Below are 27,449 nucleotides of genomic sequence, written 5' to 3'. Positions count from 1 at the left end.
GCACGTCTACAACTGCATCCTCAGCCACCACTGTGCCTCTGAGCACTAGTCGCGGTGGATCAGCAGGTCGCATGCCCTCTAAGCCTTGCCTAGCCAGGTCCTTTTTTGACATAGCAAAAGATCGCCCAAATTATGTGATCTGTTAGTAGAGGACAAAACCTCAGCAGTTTGACAACTTCTTCCATGAATCGTCACATGAATAAATATCATATCTCCCAATGGGAAGCTCACCGTGCTGCAATGCAGCCTAGCAGAGCGAACCATCCACTGCCTGCCCCTTCCAGAGCATCCACGCGCTCTTCATCTTCTAGGACTGTGGGGGCAGCTGTCACACCTGGTTTTCCACGCACAACTTCCACCACTCTAACCGCAACAGGCAGTTTGCTTGGTAGGTCGTCAGTTGGTTTGGAAGGGGAAAGAAGTGCGTGTGTACAGCTCTCTCAGACATCGATAGCACCAACGTTGGATGAAGGCAACATCATGTCTATGCCTGCACTTTCCTCACAAACCTGCATTTTTCCAGGGACACCCTACTCAACACCGTCTACACACAGCAGCCAGATCTCTGTCCCTCAGATGTGGACAAATAAAAGGCCATTTCCTGCGACCCATGACAAAGCTAAGAGGTTGACTTTATCCCTCTGTAAGCTCTTGGCTACCGAAATGCAGCCTTTCCGCCTGGTGGACACACAGGATTTTAGAGACCTTATGTCTGTTGCTGTGCCCCAGTACCAGATGCCCAGTCACCACTACTTCTCTAAGAAAGGTGTGCCTGCGCTACACCAGCATGTCGCACACAACATCACCGCTTCCTTGAGAAACTCTGTGTGTGAACGGGTGCATTTCACCACCGATACTTGGACCAGTAAGCATGGACAGGGACGTTACATGTCGCTGACAGGGCACTGGGTAACTATGGTGATAGATGGTGAAGGGTCTGCTGCACAAGTCTTGCCTTCCCCACGACTTGTGTGTCAATCCTCTGTCTGTCCAAGTTCCGCCACTGCTTCTGCCTCCTTCACCTCATCTGGGTCCTCTACCTCCGCCCCAAGGCAACCTGGTCAGGCCACCAGTGTTATAACTGCGCAGAAGGAATCACGCACCCCTCATTACTATGCTGGCAGCAGAGTGCAACGGCATCAGGCGGTCTTTAGCTTGAAATGTGTTGGAAATAAGAGTCACACAGCGGCTGAGTTGTGGGCAGCTCTGGAGACTGAGTTTGGTAAATGGTTGTCTCCACTCAACCTGCAGCCTGGTAAGGCCGTGTGCGACAATGCTGCAATCCTGGGTGTGGTCCTTCGCCTGGGCAAGGTGACACACGTGCCTTGTATGGTTCACGTGTTGAACCTTGTTGTCCAGCAATTTTTAACACACTATCCCGGCCTAGATGGCCTTCTGAACAGGGCACGAAAACTGTCTGCTCACTTCCGCCATTCAACCACCGCTGCTGAGCGACGTGCATCGCTCCAGAAGTCTTACGGCCTGCCGGTTCATTGCCTGAAGTGCGATGTGCCGACATGCTGGAATTCGACTCTCCACATGTTACAGTGACTGTGGCAGCACCGTCGAGCCCTGGTGCAATACGTCATGATGTATAGCCTGGGCCAACGAGATGCAGAGGTGGGGCAGATCACCCTGATGGAGTGGTCTCAGATCAAGAACCTATGCACCCTTCTGCACAGTTTCGACATGGCGACGAATATGTTTAGCGCTGACAATGCCATTATCAGCATGACAATTCCAGTCATTTACATGCTGGAGCACACGCTAAACACTATTCGGTGTCAGGGGGTGGGACAACAGGAAGGGGAGGAACTACAGGAGGATTCATATGCGCAAGACACAACAACATCTCCAAGGTCCAGACGTTCATTATCACCAATGTGGCAGGCATGGGACCATGGGGGACAGTGATCAACAAGGGCGCATGGTAGCAGGCGAAATATTGAGGAAGGTGCAGGAGAACATGAAGAAATGGAGGACGAACTGTCCATGGACATGGAAGACTCAGCGGACGAGGGAGACCTTGGTCAAATTTCAGTTGAAAGAGGTTGGGGGGAGATGTCAGAGGAAGAAAGAAAGGTAAGCACCTCTATGCCACAAACACAGCGTGGACTTGGTCCACATGGCTGTGCAAGACACATGAGCGCCTTCTTGCTGCACTACCTCCAACATGACCCTCGTATTGTCAAAAATAGAAGTGATGATGACTACTGGCTTGCCACACTATTAGATCCCCGGTACAAGTCCAAATTTTGTGACATAATTCCAGCCATAGAAAGGGACGCACGTATGCAGGAGTATCACAAAAAGCTGTAACTCGATCTTAGCTCGGCTTTTCCACCAAACAACCCTGGTGCAGGAAGTGAATCTCCCAGTTGTAACTTGACAAACATGGGACGGTCTCGTCATCTTCAACAGTCTACCCGTACCAGCAGCATCGTATCTGGTGCTGGTAACAGCAATTTTATTGAATCTTTTCATAATTTTTTTAGACCAACCTTTGCAAGGCCACCAGAGACAACAAGTCTGACACGTAGTATCATCCTCTGGAGAGGATGATACAGGAGGATCTCCAAACGAACATCAATGCCATGACTTTGCAAATGGAGCCTTGCTCATTTTGGGCTTCAAATCTTGAAAAATGGCCAGAGCTCTCCACTTACGCCTTGGAGATCTTGTCGTGTCCAGCGTTGTCTCAGAACGTGTCTTCAGTGCTGCTGGGGGTGTGCTGACAGATAAGCGTATGCGTCTGTCCAGTGACAATTTGGACAGACTAACGTTCATCAAAATGAACAAGTCATGGATCCGCAAGGACTTTACTACCCCTGTGTCATCCTGGGGAGAGTAAATGCTGCCGTATTTTTGAATGTGCTTGATGCAAATCTACCTGTGAAGTGTACAACTGGGGCACAAGTGCTGCCACTGAAGAAGTGTCTGTGTGGCCCAATTTTTGGAAAAAAGGGAGACTCTGCTTGGAATTACCCTCACTGTGTTTTTAAAAAGGAGCCAAGATGAACAATTCATGGTTCAGCAAAGACTTTGCTACCTACCCCGGGGTCATCCTGGGAACGGTTAAGTATGGCGTATTTTTGAATGTGCTTGATGCAAATCTAGCTGTGAAGTGTACAACTGGGGCAAAAGTGCTGCCACTGAATGGGTGGGTGTGTGTGTGGCCCAATTTTTGGAAAAAAAGGGAGACTTTGCTTGGAGTAACCCTTGCTTACATTGTTTTTAAAAATGATCCAAGATGAACAGAGCTGGGATCAGGAAAGACTTAGCTACCTACCCCTGTGTCATCCTAGGGACGGTTAAGTATGGCGTATTTTTGAATGTGCTTGATGCACATCTAGCTGTGAAGTGTACAACTGGGGCACAAGGGAAGCCACTGAAGGAGTGGGTGTGTGTGGGGCCCAATTTTTGGAAAAAAGGGAGACTCTGCTTGGAGTAACCCTTGCTTGCTGTGTTTTTTAAAACGAGCCAAGATGAACAAGTCATGGTTCAGCAAAGACTTTGCTACCTACCCCGGGGTCATCCTGGGAACGGTTAAGTATGGCGTATTTTTGAATGTGCTTGATGCAAATCTAGCTGTGAAGTGTACAACTGGGGCACAAGTGCTGCCACTGAATGGGTGGGTGTGTGTGGGGCCCAAATTTTGGAAAAAAAGGGAAACTCCGCTTGGAGTAACCCTTGCTTACATTGTTTTTAAAAATGATCCAAGATGAACAGAGCTGGGATCAGGAAAGACTTAGCTACCTACCCCGGTGTCATCCTGGGGACGGTTAAGTATGGCGTATTTTTGAATGTGCTTGATGCAAATCTAGCTGTGAAGTGTACAACTGGGGCAAAAGTGCTGCCACTGAATGGGTGGGTGTGTGTGGGGCCCAATTTTTGGAAAAAAGGGAGACTCCGCTTGGAGTAACCCTTGCTTGCTGTTTTTTAAAAGGAGCCAAGATCAACAAGTCATGGTTCAGCAAAGACTTTGCTACCTACCCCAGGGTCATCCTGGGAACGGTTAAGTATGGCGTATTTTTGAATGTGCTTGATGCAAATCGAGCTGTGAAGTGTACAACTGGGGCACAAGTGCTGCCACTAAATGGGTGGGTGTGTGTGGGGCCCAATTTTTGGAAAAAAGGGAGACTCCGCTTGGAGTAACCCTTGCTTGCTGTGTTTTTTAAAAGGAGCCAAGATGAACAAGTCATGGTTCAGCAAAGACTTTGCTACCTACCCCGGTGTCATCCTGGGGACGGTTAAGTATGGCGAATTTTTGAATGTGCTTGATGCAAATCTACCTGTGAAGTGTACAACTGGGGCACAAGTGCTGCCACTGAAGGGGTGGGTGTGTGTGTGGCCCAATTTTTGGAAAAAAGGGAGACTCCGCTTGGAGTAACCTTGCGGTGTTTTACATGATTTTATAAGGGCATGCCATGCCTATATCTGTGTCTCATCCTCTTTTCCTTGTAATGCTGTTTTGTTTTCGCATGAGAATTTGTTCTTGTCACTTTCCCATGTGTTTGTGTTGTGTTGTGAGTTGTTTGTCACCTGTTGGACATCTTTGAGGGTGTTTTTTAGGTGTTTTTATGTGTTTGTGATTGCCTCCCATTGTTTCCTATGCAGTTCGAGTGGTTCGCCGAACCGAACTCGAACGAGATCTCCGTTCGGCGAACCAAACTCGAGCCGAACCACGGCCGGTTCGCTCATCTCTACTCAGCAGTGTATCGTTCACTGTTATTTAACATCTTCCTTACTGAGCAAAGTTTGTCACCCTAATTTTAGTAGGGTGCACAACAGGTTCAATTATTTACAAAAAAGAGTCCTGGCCACCTGCAGTCCTGTGGCACAAATGTTCATTTAACCATGATCAGGTCAACTTAGAAAAACAGAGAAAAACAATTTTATTGGGGACTCCTTGGCTCCTGACCGGCCGGTCTTCGGGTGTCCTCCCCATCAGTCTGGGTACATTTATCCTGTACTCTCAGTACACGAGGTGCTGGGCAGGAAGCGGGGACTGGTTCTGGACTCCTGACTGAAGTGGGCTCTGCCTCAGTTTCAGCCTCCTCTTGTCGACAAAGTCCCACATCCAGGGCAGACCAGCCTCGCTCTCCCCTGTGCCTTGTGTATACAACTCGGTCTCCTGGGTAGAGATCTCGGCCCGGATAGCCTCGCTGGAGGTGGGATTCAACATCACGCCGGGACACAATCACTTTCTTGCTCAGCTCCGAAATGAACCCCCACCCCTGTTCAAGATCAAACCAGGTATCAGTACCTCTGTGTAGTGGACCCTGCTCTGATGGATGGAACTGGTGGGCCTGCTGCTTAGCTGCCAGGTTTTGGGTCTCCACTGCCAGCTTTTGTTCCTGTCGCCGCTGCTCCTCCATGGCCAGCTGGGCAAAGGTGTCTATATAAGCGGTCCAGCTTGTTGTGGCCTCCCAGCTTAGTTGCGACCACAGGAGCTACCGGGAAAGATGTCCGCTCACTGTCACTCCTGCTGGAGAACTCTCTGTAAAACTGTGTGTGACTCCTAACTCCCCCTGGTGGCCGCTCCTCCCACACCCAGGTCCTAAGCTAGTGGATTGGGGCCCCTGCTGTGATGGCATGCTGCCTGTTGTGTGGAATGCCACACTGTTGGCAACCCCTTTTGTACCCGACCCTAGCCCAGTCCCCAGTGGGGAAGGGGCAACCCTTGTGTGTATGTGGTTGTGTATGGTGAACGTGGTACCGACCTCCCCTGGATCCATGACCAGCACTACACCCTAAGTGGAGTGCAGTACCCTATGGCGACCAGAGCCTCAGGGGCATCCACATATATGGTTGAAAATGATGCATGACAAAGCACACAGTGACTCCATCTGCATCATTGTAGTTAATGGGCCTGTTGGCAAAGACCTAAAAATCACATCCTGCATGCGGGACAGGGAGCCAAGACAGGGCCACTTGGTCACAGGGAAAAACGCTATGTGAATGTGCCCTAACAAGTAATTTTTGAATAGAGCAGTTTGTAAGAGAGGATTTTTGAAAAACGAGGTATCTGATTTTAGTACCATGTACTCAGGAACATAAAGGGAAAAAATTGTAAAGGTAACTTACCATGCCTGTGAACAATAGAATGCCTTGTTCCAGGCTTGTTACTTCTTCCTAATTATAAATTATTCTGAATTGTTAGCTCTTTGAATGTTTCTATGACTGTGACCAAGCTTTGACATTATATTTTCTTTGTAGCTTCACATTATGTATAATTTGAAAAGTGAAAGCTCTCAAAGAACGCGTAGATCTACTGAAAGAAAAGACTATTTTGATTTAGATGTTACAGTACGAGATACTATGGAAAATGTGAATGTGCTCACTTTACATGTATGTACAAGGTATGTAAAGTTTCAAAAATTTGTCATAATTCATGTTACAGAATGTAAATATTTACCACTATAGACATTAGTAAAATCTGACAATAGATTTATTGGACACAGGAAAAAATAAAGGGAGTCAGTCTGCACAAAACAACTATTTAAACAAAGCACAAGGCCTCAGTGCACTCTTGGCATGACCAAATACATCAGCAAACTCTAAAATTACCTATTGTAGTAGTATTGTCGTGGATACTGTGTCATATGTGTTGTTTACCAGTCCAGGTGACAAGAGAGTCGAATCCTCACAGTATGCATACTGCACACTATCAGGATTCTGCACTCTGCATGCATGCATGCATGACATGCAGTGGCTACAATAATTTATGTGGAGCCTGGAAAATCCCTTTGACTTTTCATTCTGCACCAGTACTCTAGTAACTTTGCCAAGATAACTGATAAGTCTTTAGGCAGCTATTGTATAGAGAGATACTGTGTATAATGTAGATATTGATCTTAAAATCACATTTCAGTTCTTGTTCACTGGCATCTGAAAGTTTCATTTTGTATCACTAAATATCAGGAAGTGATTATTGTATCCAGTTCTCATTTTTTTTCTCATTCTTCCCTGGTTTAAGGTATAACATATGGTTTCATTTATTTCTCATATCAGAGCCAAGGAAATACAGAAGATCATTCTGTTTTCACAAAAATGTCTGAGTGAAAAGAGCTTGAGTGTTTATTAAAGAAGCACTTTCATCAAAATTGTATCCTCTTACTTTATTGCACTCATCATATTATATAGCAATGTGCACTTAACAATTATTAATTTTTGCCCTTCTACCCAGTTAACTCTTCTCTTTTCTGTTAGGTACTGTTTACGACCCCTCATGATTAATAACAGACTAACAATCCTTCTAAGGTCTTTGTAAAAGCAGGAAGTCTCTTTTCCCTGCATGAGTCAACTTCTGACCCAGGTGCTCTGCTCCTCCGTCTCTATGGACTTTGCAGTGAAGTATAATTGTAGCTCAAATGATGACTCATGCAGGCAAAAGAGACCTCCTGTTTCTACATAGAACTTAGTATTCAAACAGTCTGTTTTTAATCACTTAATGTCATAAACCTTATAGAAAATAGTAGAATTAACTAGGTAGAAGAGAAAAATGAGCAATTATAAGTATTCAGTGCTATATAAGGCTAAGTTCACACTTCAGTTGTTTTCAATCCATCAGGTCCGTCAGCAACGGATCAGTTGTTTTTTAGATGTCAACTGATGCAACTGATGTGTTTTTCACAGGATTCCTTTCACAGGAATCCTGTGAAAAAACTGATCAGTTGCGTCCGTTACATCGGCTGTGCATCCGTTTTTTGACGGATCAGTCATGATCCGTTTGTGTTTGGGACAGCCCAGTGGGCGTGCCAAACATGCTGGGCATGCTCAGTAGAGCATGGCGGAATCCAGCGCTGGATTCCGTCGTAAGACGGATTACGACGGAATCCAGCACCATAGACATACATTGCAAGTGTGGCAGATGGCGACGGATTCCTGCGCGGCGCATTAATTTTGACGGCCCGAAAAACGTTACATTCTGCGTTGCTCCCCGCTCGGCGGTCAGTCAAAAACGACGGACCGCGACGCAGCGGATGCAACGCAGGGTCATCAGTCGCAATCCGTCACTAATAGAAGTCTATGGGGAAATACTGGATTCCTGCAAAATATTTTGCAGGATTCCGTAATTCCTCAAGGCTACGGATTGTGACTGATGCAAAACAACTGAAGTGTGAACTTAGCCTATCATGATGATTCTAATATAGTAAAGGGAACCTGTCAGCAGAAATTTCGCCCAAAACCTAAAAGATTCCCCCTCTGCAGCTCCTGGGCTGCATTCTAGAAAGGTCCCTGTTATTATTGTGCCCCATGTGAGACCAAAATAAAGACTTTATAAATTTGTACCTTTTTGTATTCAGATTCTGTAAATGTGACACGGGGGCGGGCTCTCTGGCGTCCGTTATTCTGCCCCCTGGTCCTGTATGCCTTCCCCCATCGCTCCTTTCCATAGCTGATGCACCGCCCGCTGCTCCAGCCATCCCCGCGCATGCCCAGTGCCAGTCTCACGGGACTGAGCAGTGTGACCGCTGGTGACGTGTGCGCAGGCAAGTGATTATGAGCGGGGCTGTGATTGTTATCAGCAAGTACCCGCCCATAATCTCGTGAGCGCGCAAACCTCACCAGCGGTCACTGTGCACAGGGTAGTGCTAGACTGTATGGGCTGCTTCCAGGGATGACGTTCCTTTTGTCACGTGATAGTATTTTGAACACGCCCCTATCACGTGACAAAAGGGACATCATCCCTGGAAGCAGCCCATACAGTCTAGCACTACCCTGAGCACAGTGACCGCTGGTGAGGTTTGCGTGCTCACGAGATTATGGGCGGGTACTTGCTGATAACAATCACAGCCCCGCCCATAATCACTTGCCTGCACACACGTCACCAGCGGTCACACTGCTCAGTCCCGTGAGACTGGCACTGGGCATGCGCGGGGATGGCTGGAGCAGTGGGCAGTGCATCAGCTATGGAAAGGAGCGATGGGGGCGGCATACAGGACCAGGGGGCAGAATAACGGATGCCAGAGAGCCCGCCCCCATGTCACATTTACAGAATCTGAATACAAAAAGGTACAACTTTATAAAGTCTTTATTTTGGTCTCACATGGGGCACAATAATAACAGGGACCTTTCTAGAATGCAGCCCAGGAGCTGCAGAGGGGGAATCTTTTAGGTTTTGGGCGAAATTTCTGCTGACAGGTTCCCTTTAACAGGATAATAACTTTGATAAGAGTGATTCTTTAAGATTTAATTTTTAAGGTCTATATATATATATATTACATATTAAAATATTTATTTACATTTCTTCTATATATAACTAAAAGAAGTAAGCCACATTGTAGTTTTGATGAAACACTTATGCAGTGTCAGACTAAAATTTATTTTGCCGCCAGAAGGCTCATCCTCCATCTATGCAGAACATATTGATCTCCACTTTTAATATGCAACACAAAATAGCAAAAACTAAAAATGTTTTTAAGGAAGTTTCTAATGGAGTTCAGAAGGAGGCACCTTTTCGGTATTAAGGATGCGTTTTTTTATGCAGACATAAAATTCATACATTCATTACTACATGATTATCATTTTCTGTATGTTTTCTACTTTGTCAGGTACTCAGAAAGAGAATCCCCAGCGCAGACTGGCATGGCTCTTATGCAAGTGGATTTACTTAGTGGCTTTAATTTGGCTCCAGATGGTATTTTACTCAAGTATCCAATTAAAAAAGTGGAAACAGTTGATGACAAAGTCAACATATATCTTGATTCTGTAAGTAAAATACTAGTGTGCCTATTTATGTTACAAGTCATCTATTTATTGTTATTGTGTGCTATTTGTGTGGTTTTTATTAACCTCGGAACTTTTACCTTTTACAGCTCAACCAAACTACATTTTGCTTAGATATTCCAGCTATTCGAAGTTCAAATGTTGGTTATACAAAAGATGCTTTTGTATCAGTTATTGACTACTATGAACCAGGCAAGTACGGTACTATCATTTTACTTACAAAGGCTTAAATATAATTTTTATTATTACGGAAAAAGATTGCATATTTTATATTACCTTTTGTTTACATAATACATCTTTCCTGAGCTGCTGCAGTTCTATTCTATAGCTAGACATATGAGTAAGAGTCAAAAATGTCTTATTGATTTCGGCAGGAAAGTATTGGGAGCAGTGAAAGCAAGCACTAAAATGCTCGAGTTCTCTGTATTTGAATCAAGCAGGTCAGAAGGGCTTGATTCGAGTAACGAGTATAATGGAAGTCAATGAGAAACTCGAACATTTTTCTGAAATACCCCCCAGGAGTGCTGGGGACACAGGAAAATCGCTGAAAAGGATGAAAACAGAGCTAAAATTCTTATCGTATTTCACCATTGCCAATAGATGACATAGTAGAGGGGCAAATATAACTACATCTACCAGTAGTCATTGGCAAATGTAATTTCAACATTTTACTTCCCTATCTGAGCATGTGGTGTGTGTGTGTGTGTGTGTGTGTGTGTGTGTTCATGACATTGTCCTCTTTAATTTACAATGAAGGAACTCTGAATCTCACAAATCCTATGTGAACAATGCAAGAACTGCCAAAAATTAGAAGGAAGAGGTACTCCGATACACCCTGTATTAGAGATAAAGGAGGGCCTCATATACGTTCTTTTATGATTGTTGGGTAGTGGAACTCTTAGACTCATAAAGCCTATGCAATAAGTGCAAGGCATGCCAAAAATGAGAAGGAGGGACTGCAATACACCCTGAAAGACACATAGAGAAGGGCCTCATAAAACATTTTTTCTCATTTTTATGGAGTAGGACTCCTAGAATTTAGGACCTGACCGGTGGGAGGGTCTAATGAAACAGTCCCAGACCATTGATAGTGTTTCCCTGCCTCTGTTGGATCTGGTATGTATCTCCCTTATCTCTCCTTATTCATTGCCAAAAGAACTATCACATTTGCTACCAACGTTCTCAGATGAGAATTTTTGTATTAATTATTTGACTAGGGTATTCTGGTATTGCAGCATTTTATTAGTCGTCTCTGCTGCATGAAGGAGAGACGTAAAGTTCTCCTTACAGTGTGGGTCAAGAAGGGTGAACAACCAGTAATCAATGTTGGCCAAAATGCATATAACTTGAGTGTCATGGGAAAGGCAGCAGGACATAAAGCCAGCTATGTGTGCCAGACTGCCAACAGACCAGAGTTCCCTGTCCTAGCAGGTGGATGACTCTCCATCTCCTCCCTCACCCCCCTTCCATCCCATTTACTCTGAACAGATGAGATGAGGCTGTCATGGGTAGTATGATGTGTAGCACAGGCAAACATCTCCTGTTCTTCCTCCACCTCATGCTCCTGAGTTTCCTCCTCCTCATTATCACCCAATCCATGCTGAGAAGATGTGATGAGCTTTGGTTGGGTTGTATCATCCTGTGTACTTTCTTCCTCCATCTGCACCTGATCCACATGCAAAGCTCCCTCTAGTTGTGAGCAGCAATCGTTTGAGTAGACAGAGATGCTGGATGGTTACGCTGATTATGGTTTCATCGCCATTCACCATCTTAGTTGATTCCTCAAAGTTTTGTAGACCCTCACAGATGTCAGATATCCACAGCCACTTGTCGGTTCATATGTGTGGAGGTTGACTGGAATACCAATGGGCATATTGTAGCCCTCTGCTGCTCACAAAGCTTTGCTAACATTTGTTATGTGGAGTTCCATCGCATGGGCATGTCTCACATCAGTCGATGACCTTGCACTAACTGACTTGAGGAAATGGGCGCACACATGGCGTATCTTCACAAGTAGCTCAGGCAAATCTGGGTAGGTTTTCAGAAACCACTGAACTACTAAGTTGAGCACATGGAGTAAGAAATGGCATACATGGATTCTGCATAACGATAATAAATAGTCAGCACGATGTAATATATTCTGCAGAATAAGGACCACAATATAAGACCAAATCGCTATTACAATAAACAAGAACAAAGAACAAGAGGCGATCAAATAGGTCTATTTATTTTTTATTATCAATAAAAGTGCGGACAGGTGAGGGGAGTCAAACCCGGTATACATCACTACAGTTATCATGCACCAATTGTGGAAGACATTATAAAGAGTCAAGAGTGTGAACACATATGTACCCTTCAAAATACAATCTGCATAGGGTATGAAATATTTATTCATCAAATATCCCTTACTGATTTACTGGACTCACTCATCCATACATGCACATACAGAGAGTACAATGTTATAGACACAGTGGAAGTCACATGAACTACTCCAAGCTTAAACATGAACCACGTGCCCAGAGGATAAAGTATGAGACCACCATCCATAAACCGCTATGTCGAACAGACATCATTGTCCATAAAGTACAATATAAATCTTAATATCTTCATATGCACATGGTGACCATATATAATAAAAGGATCACGTAAATGATTCCAGGTGCAAAACATGAAGCAGTCTATGGAATGGTGGCACAATCACTTAATTAGTGAGCAAAAATTACATGCTCAGCAAAAACAGGGGCTTCCATATAATACTTAGAAAATAGTGGTTATAATGACTAATGCTCAATATCCATAAGACACATGAACTGCTCCAGGCTCAAAAACATGGACCACGTGCCCAGAAAATATGAGACCATTCTCCAAAGATCACCATATTGAAAAGGCATCAATGTCCATTGATTACAATGTAAATCTCAATTATCTTTACATATATATGGTGACCATAAAAGGATCATATAGGTGGTTCCAGGTACAGAACATGGAGCAGTCCATAAAATGATGGCACAAACACACAGAATATCATCCACTATTACAGTGTACCGAGGATAAGATATATAGGATAGAGGCACTATTCATATATTGGTGAGCAAAAATTCCATGCTCAGCAACAGAGTTGAACTTCCATATAATACTAAAATAGTGATGGTTACAAAGAACAGTGTTCAATATCCATACAATACAGGAGTTATAACTCCAATAATCCTCATAAGTACACAAGCGGATTCAAGAATTGTATATAATGAAAATACCACATGGGTTTTTTTCAGGCTTGGGTCATGGAGCACATGGCAATCCAAGGACTCATTGCAATATGATATCCACCATTCACTCATGTGGTGCACAGGGCACGAGCATCGCCCAGAACCAATTATGCAGAAGACAGGTACATATAATAAACAACTCAAGACTTACATGTTACTAGAGAAGACAATAACTGCAGTGGAATGCGCCCAATGCGCATTTCGGTGTAAACCTTCCCCCTGACGAAGGTTTACACCGAAATGCGCATTGGGCGCATTCCACTGCAGTTATTGTCTTCTCTAGTAACATGTAAGTCTTGAGTTGTTTATTATATGTACCTGTCTTCTGCATAATTGGTTCTGGGCGATCCTCGTGCCCTGTGCACCACATGAGTGAATGGTGGATATCATATTGCAATGAGTCCTTGGATTGCCATGTGCTCCATGACCCAAGCCTGAAAAAAACCCATGTGGTATTTTCATTATATACAATTCTTGAATCCGCTTGTGTACTTATGAGGATTATTGGAGTTATAACTCCTGTATTGTATGGATATTGAACACTGTTCTTTGTAACCATCACTATTTTAGTATTATATGGAAGTTCAACTCTGTTGCTGAGCATGGAATTTTTGCTCACCAATATATGAATAGTGCCTCTATCCTATATATCTTATCCTCGGTACACTGTAATAGTGGATGATATTCTGTGTGTTTGTGCCATCATTTTATGGACTGCTCCATGTTCTGTACCTGGAACCACCTATATGATCCTTTTATGGTCACCATATATATGTAAAGATAATTGAGATTTACATTGTAATCAATGGACATTGATGCCTTTTCAATATGGTGATCTTTGGAGAATGGTCTCATATTTTCTGGGCACGTGGTCCATGTTTTTGAGCCTGGAGCAGTTCATGTGTCTTATGGATATTGAGCATTAGTCATTATAACCACTATTTTCTAAGTATTATATGGAAGCCCCTGTTTTTGCTGAGCATGTAATTTTTGCTCACTAATTAAGTGATTGTGCCACCATTCCATAGACTGCTTCATGATTTGCACCTGGAATCATTTACGTGATCCTTTTATTATATATGGTCACCATGTGCATATGAAGATATTAAGATTTATATTGTACTTTATGGACAATGATGTCTGTTCGACATAGCGGTTTATGGATGGTGGTCTCATACTTTATCCTCTGGGCACGTGGTTCATGTTTAAGCTTGGAGTAGTTCATGTGACTTCCACTGTGTCTATAACATTGTACTCTCTGTATGTGCATGTTTGGATGAGTGAGTCCAGTAAATCAGTAAGGGATATTTGATGAATAAATATTTCATACCCTATGCAGATTGTATTTTGAAGGGTACATATGTGTTCACACTCTTGACTCTTTATAATGTCTTGCACAATTGGTGCATGATAACTGTAGTGATGTATACCGGGTTTGACTCCCCTCACCTGTCCGCACTTTTATTGATAATAAAAAGTAAATAGACCTATTTGATCGCCTCTTGTTCTTTGTTCTTGTAAGATGAGCACATGGGCCAGGTATGGTAGGTGTTCAAGCTTTCCAAGATTAAGAGCCACCACCAGATTACGACTATTATTACACACGATTATGCCTAGGTTTAGCAGTGAGAGCCACAGATCTGTCTGGTCTGTTATAGCTATCAACAACTGTGCTGCAATGTGCTGTATGTCACCTAAGCAAATTAGTTTCAGCACAGCCTGTTGACACTTCACTGAGGCAGTGCTTCAGTGCTTAAAGCTTGCGATTGATATGGACGACATACTCTGAGATGACATTTTGGAGATGGAGGATGAGGAGGAGGTGCAGGAACTGGTATAGGAGGTAGATTAAACCCTGATGGAAGTAGGGCTCGCAATCCTCAGCGTCAGTAGCAAGGGTGCTGTCTGAGTGTCTGACTTGGTCCTGTCCTCCATATGGACCACCCAGTGTGCCATCAGGGAAATGTAGCATCCCTTGCCACAAGCACTTGTCCATGTGATGATCTTCAAATGGGCATTTCCAGTAACTGCGTTGGTCACAGCACAGATGATGTTATGGGACAAGCTTTGGTATATGGCAGGGATGGCACACCAGGAAAATTAGTGGTGGCTGGGAACTTAGTAACAAAGCATGGTTGCCGCCATGAGATTACAGAAAGCCTCAGTGTCCACAAGCCTAAATGGCAACATTTTCAGGTCAAGCAGTCTGGAAATGTGTAAGTTTACTGCTTGGGCCTGTGAGTGACTGGCGGGTTATTTAAATTTTAATTCCAAGGCCTGGGGCAGGGACAGCTGAATGCTGTGCTTGGACAAGAACTGGACGTGGTTTCTGATGGTGCTTGAAAATGTGCAATGACAGGTGCAGGGCAGGAGATATCCATGCCTGTGTTCTGGACAGGGGATTGGCAAACATGTAGCAAAGGAGAAGTGACAGTGGTGTCAGGCACAGACACTGATTGTGGGCCAAAAGCATTTGGCCCACCTAGTTGTGTGCTTTGATAACATACAGTGCCTACAAGTAGTATTCAACCCCCTGCAGATTTAGCAGGTTTACACATTCGGAATTAACTTGGCATTGTGACATTTGAACTGTAGATCAGCCTGGAAGTGTGAAATGCACTGCAGCAAAAAAGAATGTTATTTCTTTTTTTATTTTTTTTTTAAATTGTGAAAAGTTTATTCAGAGGGTCATTTATTATTCAACCCCTTAAACCACAAGAATTCTGTTTGGTTCCCCTAAAGTATTAAGAAGTATTTCAGGCACAAAGAACAATGAGCTTAACATGTTTGGATTAATTATCTCTTTTTCCAGCCTTTTCTGACTAATTAAGACCCTCCCCAAACTTGTGAACAGCACTCATACTTGGTCAACATGGGAAAGACACAGGAGCATTCCAAGGCCATCAGAGACAAGATCGTGGAGGGTCACAAGGCTGGCAAGGGGTACAAAATCCTTTCCAAGGAGTTGGGCCTACCTGTCTCCACTGTTGGGAGCATCATCCGGAAGTGGAAGGCTTATGGAACTACTGTTAGCCTTCCACGGCCTGGACAGCCTTTGAAAGTTTCCACCCGTGCCGAGGCCATGCTTGTCCGAAGAGTCAAGGCTAACCCAAGGACAACAAGGAAGGAGCTCCGGGAAGATCTCATGGCAGTGGGGACATTGGTTTCAGTCAATACTATAAGTAACGTACTCCACCGCAATGGTCTCCGTTCCAGACGAGCCCGTAAGGTACCTTTACTTTCAAAGCGTCATGTCAAGGCTCGTCTACAGTTTGCTCATGATCACTTGGAGGACTCTGAGACAGACTGGTTCAAGGTTCTCTGGTCTGATGAGACCAAGATCGAGATCTTTGGTGCCAACCACACACGTGACGTTTGGAGACTGGATGGAACTGCATACGACCCCAAGAATACCATCCCTACAGTCAAGCATGGTGGTGGCAGCATCATGCTGTGGGGCTGTTTCTCAGCCAAGGGGCCTGGCCATCTGGTCCGCATCTATGGGAACATGGATAGCACGGCCTACCTTGAGATTTTGGCCAAGAACCTCTGCTCCTCCATCAAGGATCTTAAGATGGGTCGTCATTTTATCTTCCAACAAGACAACGACCCAAAGCACACAGCCAAGAAAACCAAGGCCTGGTTCAAAAGGGAAAAAATCAAGGTGTTGCAATGGCCTAGTCAGTCGCCTGACCTTAACCCAATTGAAAACTTGTGGAAGGAGCTGAAGATTAAAGTCCACATGAGACACCCAAAGAACCTAGATAACTTGAAGAAGATCTGCATGGAGGAGTGGGCCAAGATAACTCCAGAGACCTGTGCCGGCCTGATCAGGTCTTATAAAAGACGATTATTAGCTGTAATTGCAAACAAGGGTTATTCCACAAAATATTAAACCTAGGGGTTGAATAATAATTGACCCACACTTTTATGTTGAAAATTTATTAAAATTTAACTGAGCAACATAACTTGTTGGTTTGTAAGATTTATGCATCTTTTAATAAATCCTGCTCTTGTTTGAAGTTTGCAGGCTCTAACTTATTTTTATTTTATCAAACCTGCTAAATCAGCAGGGGGTTGAATACTACTTGTAGGCACTGTATGCCTGAGCATGCTGGTGGTTGTCGGGCTAGTACAGGTCAGGCTTCTGCTGATCTTGGTACTGCACAGGTTGCAATAAGAAAAGCAAACCTGCCACCTGGCAGGGAGATGTAGCCTAAATCCTAAATATGATATGTTGTATAGCAAGGATTTAAAATATAACTTTTAATAAATATAATGATAAAATAAATCAACGTGCAAAGTGAAGTATAATAAAAGGAAGGATCTCACCCAGTTCTTCTCCTGAGGGATCCACACCACTGTATAATCCAAGGCGGGCGGACACCAGACCAATGACGTAAAGCAGGGGATAAACAGTACAGTTACATTACCCCTGTCGTGCCCCTGCAATAGCTTCCGCCCTTACAAGGGCAGCACCCAAGTCAGGATAACTACCCCAATAAATACACAAAACCCCTCCCAACGCGTTTCCCTCTCCGTGTGACCGGAGAGTTCCTCAGGGGAGAAAAAGAAGGTAAAGCCTGCAGTGGCAGGTCAATACATTACACTACTTGCTTTCAGTCAGTGTGTTCACACACCGCTTTAAGTGTATGTGCTAATGGCCAGTGGGACGCTGCATACTGCCAAAACCCTACCTTATATACCTCTCAGTACTCCTGTATCACCTGCAATCAGTGGGAGCACATATTCCAGCAGCCTTATTAATCGATCACCAACTATGAACATAGAAGGATCTGCCCAGATTCTTATCAGGCAGAGCAGGTATACACATCCTCCTGTTCATGCAGGGCGGATCGGAACGATTTCACCCATCCTGCCCATCAAACTTACAGTTCAAGTGGACTCTAATCACTGTGCCCGTGCGATCCGCACTCAATCCATCAGGTCTGGGTTGCCCCGGCGGCCACTAGCGCGCACGCGCGGCTGGATAATATTTCTTCCGCGCTCCAGAGTGGAACGCACACACCGCGCATGCGCGGGATCACGCTCTCCAAGTATCGCGTGTATGTTGCCCGGGCGGCCACTAGTGCGCACGCGCGGCTGGTTCAAAGTTCATCCGCGTTCCAAAGTGGAACGCACATACCGCGCATGCGTGGGTCACACTCTAATATTATTGGCTAATAGGCGATATTTCAGCGTACCACTCTGGAACGCACCAGCCGCACAAGTGCAAACCATAATGGACAACCAAAAGAGATTTTTAAAAACACAAAAAAATAGTATTGTAAGTTAAATCGGTTAGCTATCACTGCCACCACTGGTAATTCCTAATATGTAGGGGAACACGAATAATAGCACCTAAAGAGCATGACACAGTCACCAGTCTCTTAGTCATGAATCAGTAATATTGTAAATTCTTTGGAGCCACTTGAACAATGTCCACATTAATAAGGGAATAAGGGATCGAAAACAATATAGGGTCGGCATAAACCAAACTAACACTGCACAAAAATGGGAGAACATAAATGATGGGAAAACCCAACAATACATCAAACACTGGAAGAACTGTAGGGGCAAATTCACTGCACCCCACAACCACCATAATAGCTCCCATAAGCCTACTATCTCAGAAACCTCGGTCCGGTGTAGGCTAACAAAAGGGCTCTATATAACTGATCAAATGGCACGGTTAAAAAGACGAAAACCACCATCAACCACCACAACGTACACCTCAGCACAAGATTTTAGATGAAACTGCCAAAATTAATCTGGTCATTAAGACCCTCAGGACGACAAGTCCGCAGTCTAAAAATCATCCTTGCTTCCTTTTGAAGGAGCAATCTATCCAAATTACCCCCTCTTGGGGATGGATTCACTCTCAAGATCCCCATGAAGGTAATTGCCTCCCTGTTGCCAGAGTGCTGTGTATTCATGTGCCTGGAAATAGGAGTTTCGCGTTCATTCCTTATATCGCCTAGGTGCTCACCCACCCGTCGGCGAAACTCCCTGGTGGTCTTTCCAACATATTGCTTTCCGCAATGACACGTAGCTAAATACACTACCCCCTTCGTCTTGCAATTTATAAAGTCCTTCAATTTTAAACACTCTCCCGTGACCGTGCTAGTGTAAGTCTTGCCTGTCTGGATGTGACTACAGGCCACACAAGACCCACATCTAAAGCACCCAGTAGGTTTACTTGGGAGCCACGTTGTTGGTTTGTCCGGGGCCACAAAGTGACTGTGCGTCAGACGGTCACGTAAGGAACGATTTTTTCGGAATGTTATAGACGGTTGTGTACCAATTGTGTCAGCAATATCAGTGTCCATCTTCAGGATCCCCCAATGCCGCTCCAATATTCCTCTCACTTGGTTTGCCCCCTTTGTAAAGGTCGTGATAAATCTCACCAAGCCACCATTCTCCTCCTTTTTAGGTTTTGGAACAAGGAGTCGATTCCGATCCTGGTTCAGAGAATGGTGGTAGGCATCCTTGAGAATATAGTTCGGATAGCCCTTGTCAAGGAAACGCTCCCTCAGGTCTTTGGCCTTCTCAACAAATTCATCCCTCGTGTAGCAATTCTGTCTGAGACGCAGGTATTGTCCTTTCGGAATACCGCGTCGCAGAGGGAATGGGTGGTGACTTCTCCAATTTAGGAGAGAATTGGTTGCAGTGGGTTTCCTGAAGATGGTCGTCTGTAGGCCCCCCTGAGAGTCTATCGAGACCATTAAGTCCAGAAAAGATAGTTCGCTGGGATGGATGACGAACGTGAAATTAAGGCCTATCGAGTTACAATTCAGGTCTTTCACAAAATTCGTAAACTCATCCCGGGGCCCCTTCCATAGTACAAAAACATCGTCTATAAATCTAGTCCAAATTTCAATCATAGACGTATACCTGGACATTCTTTCGGAGAACACATACGTGTCCTCCCACCAGCCCAGGAACAGATTTGCATAACAGGGAGCACAAGGGCTCCCCATTGCAGTGCCCCTGAGCTGGTGGTAAATCGAACCGTCAAACGTGAAAAAGTTGTTATATAGGACGAAGTGTAACAGGGATAGAACAAACTGGTTATGAACCTCAAATTGCTGACCCCTTGTTGACAAAAAGTACTCCACGGCCCTTATACCTTGTTCATGGGGTATTGAAGAGTACAAACTCTCCACATCAATACTAGCCAGGAAAGTCTCCGAGTCCACCGTGACCCCCTCTATCCTCTTCATGAAATCCATACTGTCACGGATATAGGAGGGTAATGATGTCACAAATGGACTAAGGATTTATCTAAATAGATGCCCACGTTCTGTCCTATGCTGCCGACACCAGAAACTATGGGTCGACCTCTTAGGGGTGTGGTCCCCTTATGAATTTTAGGCAGGACATAGAACGTGGGCATCACCGGGTGGTCAGAAAATAAGAAGGAAAATTCATCAGCACCAATCAGCCCATCTGCCTTTGCTTTACCAAGCAGGTCTCTCAATGTTTTTTTGGAGAGTTCCAGCGGACTACTAGAGACTCTCTTGTATGTAGCCATATCCTTTAGACCATCCAGACAAATTTTACGATAGTCTTGAGAATCCAAAACAACCACATTGCCCCCCTTATCGGAGGGCTTAATGGTAATTGTCTTGTCCTTCTCCAACATACATAGAGCCTTCATCTCAAGTTTAGTAAGGTTATTACTCTGCGTTACAAGATTGCTGGCTACAGATTTTGACAAACACGCCCGTTGGTCATGAGGGCTTCCAAATGATTCACACACATCACGAGTCACCAAATTCAAAAAAATGTCTATGGCTGAAATATCAGTGGTATTTGGAGGCATTTTGGTGCTCGGATTCTTAAGGTTGGTGAAGGGACCCCTTCCAGTGTTAGCGGTAATGGGCATATCCAGATCAGCCAGCAATCTAACATCACCCAACATATCAGAGGGTATGTTTAACTCCTCACACAATCGATTATCCTTTAGTTTAAAGAATTTTCTCCAACGGAGTTTCCTGATAAACAAGTTTAGGTCAACAATGAAGTCAAAAATAGACATGTCGCTAGTGGGCACAAACGAAAGTCCCTTGCTCAGGACCGACATTTCCGCGCTGGTGAGAGGTCGCCTAGACAAATTAATAATTTGGGAATCTACTCTTTGCTTTTTGTTTTGTGGCTCCTCAGAAAATGTTGTCTCTCTAAAAAAGAACCGTTATTTGAGCCAATAGGGTATTGCCGATTCCCTCTAAAATTACCTTTATGGAACTTTCTCCCTCTCTGTTGGTTAAATGAATTGGAATGTCTACTCTCTGAGTCAGAAGCCTCTGTCTCCGTAGACGAGAGGTCCGATTCGCGCTCCCTGGTGGTTGTCACCTCGGTTGGAACAAACTGGTAAACCTTATTTTCTTTGAAATCTTGGAGATCTCGCACAAATTGCTTGTGCTTCCTCTCCTTAATTCGATACTGGTATTTCTCTACTGTACTCTGTAGAAGGTTCTCTTTGGCTACAAAATCAGCCTCTCCCTGAAAGGTCTTAATATATTCAATCTGCTCTTTCAGTTTATTATCCAGAGCCTCAAGACAAACCCTCTCCTCTGTCAGCAGAATTTTCATCAGCCTCAAGGAACTAGCAGTTGCTTCTTTTTCCCATGCACTCACCAACTGAGGGGTACGGCACCTCGGTGCAGGTAGTAGCGAAATACGTAGGCCCCTTGGTACTATTCCGTTTTTTATATAATTGTCTAGGCTCTGCACCTCCCACCAGCTCGTTGTTTGTTCCTTATAGGTCTTGGTGATCTCTTTAAATGCCGTCGTATATGATGGCAGAAATTTTTTCTGAGCAAATTCTTTTTCAGAAAAAATGTCTCTTGCCTCGGTTAACCATGAGGTAGTATCCGGCGCTGACGCCAAGAAACCAGCCATGCCAGATATTCAAATACAATAAGAAAAGCAAACCTGCCACCTGGCAGGGAGATGTAGCCTAAATCCTAAATATGATATGTTGTATAGCAAGGATTTAAAATATAACTTTTAATAAATATAATGATAAAATAAATCAACGTGCAAAGTGAAGTATAATAAAAGGAAGGATCTCACCCAGTTCTTCTCCTGAGGGATCCACACCACTGTATAATCCAAGGCGGGCGGACACCAGACCAATGACGTAAAGCAGGGGATAAACAGTACAGTTACATTACCCCTGTCGTGCCCCTGCAATAGCTTCCGCCCTTACAAGGGCAGCACCCAAGTCAGGATAACTACCCCAATAAATACACAAAACCCCTCCCAACGCGTTTCCCTCTCCGTGTGACCGGAGAGTTCCTCAGGGGAGAAAAAGAAGGTAAAGCCTGCAGTGGCAGGTCAATACATTACACTACTTGCTTTCAGTCAGTGTGTTCACACACCGCTTTAAGTGTATGTGCTAATGGCCAGTGGGACGCTGCATACTGCCAAAACCCTACCTTATATACCTCTCAGTACTCCTGTATCACCTGCAATCAGTGGGAGCACATATTCCAGCAGCCTTATTAATCGATCACCAACTATGAACATAGAAGGATCTGCCCAGATTCTTATCAGGCAGAGCAGGTATACACATCCTCCTGTTCATGCAGGGCGGATCGGAACGATTTCACCCATCCTGCCCATCAAACTTACAGTTCAAGTGGACTCTAATCACTGTGCCCGTGCGATCCGCACTCAATCCATCAGGTCTGGGTTGCCCCGGCGGCCACTAGCGCGCACGCGCGGCTGGATAATATTTCTTCCGCGCTCCAGAGTGGAACGCACACACCGCGCATGCGCGGGATCACGCTCTCCAAGTATCGCGTGTATGTTGCCCGGGCGGCCACTAGTGCGCACGCGCGGCTGGTTCAAAGTTCATCCGCGTTCCAAAGTGGAACGCACATACCGCGCATGCGTGGGTCACACTCTAATATTATTGGCTAATAGGCGATATTTCAGCGTACCACTCTGGAACGCACCAGCCGCACAAGTGCAAACCATAATGGACAACCAAAAGAGATTTTTAAAAACACAAAAAAATAGTATTGTAAGTTAAATCGGTTAGCTATCACTGCCACCACTGGTAATTCCTAATATGTAGGGGAACACGAATAATAGCACCTAAAGAGCATGACACAGTCACCAGTCTCTTAGTCATGAATCAGTAATATTGTAAATTCTTTGGAGCCACTTGAACAATGTCCACATTAATAAGGGAATAAGGGATCGAAAACAATATAGGGTCGGCATAAACCAAACTAACACTGCACAAAAATGGGGAGAACATAAATGATGGGAAAACCCAACAATACATCAAACACTGGAAGAACTGTAGGGGCAAATTCACTGCACCCCACAACCACCATAATAGCTCCCATAAGCCTACTATCTCAGAAACCTCGGTCCGGTGTAGGCTAACAAAAGGGCTCTATATAACTGATCAAATGGCACGGTTAAAAAGACGAAAACCACCATCAACCACCACAACGTACACCTCAGCACAAGATTTTAGATGAAACTGCCAAAATTAATCTGGTCATTAAGACCCTCAGGACGACAAGTCCGCAGTCTAAAAATCATCCTTGCTTCCTTTTGAAGGAGCAATCTATCCAAATTACCCCCTCTTGGGATGGATTCACTCTCAAGATCCCCATGAAGGTAATTGCCTCCCTGTTGCCAGAGTGCTGTGTATTCATGTGCCTGGAAATAGGAGTTTCGCGTTCATTCCTTATAATCGCCTAGGTGCTCACCCACCCGTCGGCGGCCCTTATACCTTGTTCATGGGGTATTGAAGAGTACAAACTCTCCACATCAATACTAGCCAGGAAAGTCTCCGAGTCCACCGTGACCCCCTCTATCCTCTTCATGAAATCCATACTGTCACGGATATAGGAGGGTAATGATGTCACAAATGGACTAAGGATTTATCTAAATAGATGCCCACGTTCTGTCCTATGCTGCCGACACCAGAAACTATGGGTCGACCTCTTAGGGGTGTGGTCCCCTTATGAATTTTAGGCAGGACATAGAACGTGGGCATCACCGGGTGGTCAGAAAATAAGAAGGAAAATTCATCAGCACCAATCAGCCCATCTGCCTTTGCTTTACCAAGCAAAAATCGTTCCTTACGTGACCGTCTGACGCACAGTCACTTTGTGGCCCCGGACAAACCAACAACGTGGCTCCCAAGTAAACCTACTGGGTGCTTTAGATGTGGGTCTTGTGTGGCCTGTAGTCACATCCAGACAGGCAAGACTTACACTAGCACGGTCACGGGAGAGTGTTTAAAATTGAAGGACTTTATAAATTGCAAGACGAAGGGGGTAGTGTATTTAGCTACGTGTCATTGCGGAAAGCAATATGTTGGAAAGACCACCAGGGAGTTTCGCCGACGGGTGGGTGAGCACCTAGGCGATATAAGGAATGAACGCGAAACTCCTATTTCCAGGCACATGAATACACAGCACTCTGGCAACAGGGAGGCAATTACCTTCATGGGGATCTTGAGAGTGAATCCATCCCCAAGAGGGGGTAATTTGGATAGATTGCTCCTTCAAAAGGAAGCAAGGATGATTTTTAGACTGCGGACTTGTCGTCCTGAGGGTCTTAATGACCAGATTAATTTTGGCAGTTTCATCTAAAATCTTGTGCTGAGGTGTACGTTGTGGTGGTTGATGGTGGTTTTCGTCTTTTTAACCGTGCCATTTGATCAGTTATATAGAGCCCTTTTGTTAGCCTACACCGGACCGAGGTTTCTGAGATAGTAGGCTTATGGGAGCTATTATGGTGGTTGTGGGGTGCAGTGAATTTGCCCCTACAGTTCTTCCAGTGTTTGATGTATTGTTGGGTTTTCCCATCATTTATGTTCTCCCATTTTTGTGCAGAGTGTTAGTTTGGTTTATGCCGACCCTATATTGTTTTCGATCCCTTATTCCCTTATTAATGTGGACATTGTTCAAGTGGCTCCAAAGAATTTACAATATTACTGATTCATGACTAAGAGACTGGTGACTGTGTCATGCTCTTTAGGTGCTATTATTCGTGTTCCCCTACATATTAGGAATTACCAGTGGTGGCAGTGATAGCTAACCGATTTAACTTACAATACTATTTTTTTGTGTTTTTTAAAAATCTCTTTTGGTTGTCCATTATGGTTTGCACTTGTGCGGCTGGTGCGTTCCAGAGTGGTACGCTGAAATATCGCCTATTAGCCAATAATATTAGAGTGTGACCCACGCATGCGCGGTATGTGCGTTCCACTTTGGAACGCGGATGAACTTTGAACCAGCCGCGCGTGCGCACTAGTGGCCGCCCGGGCAACATACACGCGATACTTGGAGAGCGTGATCCCGCGCATGCGCGGTGTGTGCGTTCCACTCTGGAGCGCGGAAGAAATATTATCCAGCCGCGCGTGCGCGCTAGTGGCCGCCGGGGCAACCCAGACCTGATGGATTGAGTGCGGATCGCACGGGCACAGTGATTAGAGTCCACTTGAACTGTAAGTTTGATGGGCAGGATGGGTGAAATCGTTCCGATCCGCCCTGCATGAACAGGAGGATGTGTATACCTGCTCTGCCTGATAAGAATCTGGGCAGATCCTTCTATGTTCATAGTTGGTGATCGATTAATAAGGCTGCTGGAATATGTGCTCCCACTGATTGCAGGTGATACAGGAGTACTGAGAGGTATATAAGGTAGGGTTTTGGCAGTATGCAGCGTCCCACTGGCCATTAGCACATACACTTAAAGCGGTGTGTGAACACACTGACTGAAAGCAAGTAGTGTAATGTATTGACCTGCCACTGCAGGCTTTACCTTCTTTTTCTCCCCTGAGGAACTCTCCGGTCACACGGAGAGGGAAACGCGTTGGGAGGGGTTTTGTGTATTTATTGGGGTAGTTATCCTGACTTGGGTGCTGCCCTTGTAAGGGCGGAAGCTATTGCAGGGGCACGACAGGGGTAATGTAACTGTACTGTTTATCCCCTGCTTTACGTCATTGGTCTGGTGTCCGCCCGCCTTGGATTATACAGTGGTGTGGATCCCTCAGGAGAAGAACTGGGTGAGATCCTTCCTTTTATTATACTTCACTTTGCACGTTGATTTATTTTATCATTATATTTATTAAAAGTTATATTTTAAATCCTTGCTATACAACATATCATATTTAGGATTTAGGCTACATCTCCCTGCCAGGTGGCAGGTTTGCTTTTCTTATTGTATTTGAATATCTGGCATGGCTGGTTTCTTGGCGTCAGCGCCGGATACTACCTCATGGTTAACCGAGGCAAGAGACATTTTTTCTGAAAAAGAATTTGCTCAGAAAAAATTTCTGCCATCATATACGACGGCATTTAAAGAGATCACCAAGACCTATAAGGAACAAACAACGAGCTGGTGGGAGGTGCAGAGCCTAGACAATTATATAAAAAACGGAATAGTACCAAGGGGCCTACGTATTTCGCTACTACCTGCACCGAGGTGCCGTACCCCTCAGTTGGTGAGTGCATGGGAAAAAGAAGCAACTGCTAGTTCCTTGAGGCTGATGAAAATTCTGCTGACAGAGGAGAGGGTTGTCTTGAGGCTCTGGATAATAAACTGAAAGAGCAGATTGAATATATTAAGACCTTTCAGGGAGAGGCTGATTTTGTAGCCAAAGAGAACCTTCTACAGAGTACAGTAGAGAAATACCAGTATCGAATTAAGGAGAGGAAGCACAAGCAATTTGTGCGAGATCTCCAAGATTTCAAAGAAAATAAGGTTTACCAGTTTGTTCCAACCGAGGTGACAACCACCAGGGAGCGCGAATCGGACCTCTCGTCTACGGAGACAGAGGCTTCTGACTCAGAGAGTAGACATTCCAATTCATTTAACCAACAGAGAGGGAGAAAGTTCCATAAAGGTAATTTTAGAGGGAATCGGCAATACCCTATTGGCTCAAATAACGGTTCTTTTTTAGAGAGACAACATTTTCTGAGGAGCCACAAAACAAAAAGCAAAGAGTAGATTCCCAAATTATTAATTTGTCTAGGCGACCTCTCACCAGCGCGGAAATGTCGGTCCTGAGCAAGGGACTTTCGTTTGTGCCCACTAGCGACATGTCTATTTTTGACTTCATTGTTGACCTAAACTTGTTTATCAGGAAACTCCGTTGGAGAAAATTCTTTAAACTAAAGGATAATCGATTGTGTGAGGAGTTAAACATACCCTCTGATATGTTGGGTGATGTTAGATTGCTGGCTGATCTGGATATGCCCATTACCGCTAACACTGGAAGGGGTCCCTTCACCAACCTTAAGAATCCGAGCACCAAAATGCCTCCAAATACCACTGATATTTCAGCCATAGACATTTTTTTGAATTTGGTGACTCGTGATGTGTGTGAATCATTTGGAAGCCCTCATGACCAACGGGCGTGTTTGTCAAAATCTGTAGCCAGCAATCTTGTAACGCAGAGTAATAACCTTA

At 44.6% G+C, this 27,449-nt stretch overlaps 1 protein-coding gene across 1 annotated transcript in view; it reads left to right on the top strand.

Annotated features, from left to right (window-relative positions):
* Nucleotides 1–27,449, top strand: part of LOC142296516 (CD109 antigen-like) — a 474,860-nt gene that overhangs the window by 417,192 nt on the left and 30,219 nt on the right. Inside the window, exons 30-32 of the mRNA XM_075340204.1 lie at nt 6,220–6,362; nt 9,558–9,714; nt 9,822–9,924. Of these exons, the coding sequence (XP_075196319.1) occupies nt 6,220–6,362; nt 9,558–9,714; nt 9,822–9,924 (403 nt within the window). The remainder of the gene's footprint in view (nt 1–6,219; nt 6,363–9,557; nt 9,715–9,821; nt 9,925–27,449) is intronic.

The sequence above is a fragment of the Anomaloglossus baeobatrachus genome, chromosome 3 (genome assembly GCF_048569485.1).
Source record: "Anomaloglossus baeobatrachus isolate aAnoBae1 chromosome 3, aAnoBae1.hap1, whole genome shotgun sequence".
NCBI classification, from domain to species: Eukaryota; Metazoa; Chordata; class Amphibia; order Anura; family Aromobatidae; genus Anomaloglossus; species Anomaloglossus baeobatrachus.
The sequence above is the reverse complement of the archived record's forward strand: the minus strand, read 5'-3'. Positions and strand labels throughout refer to the sequence as shown.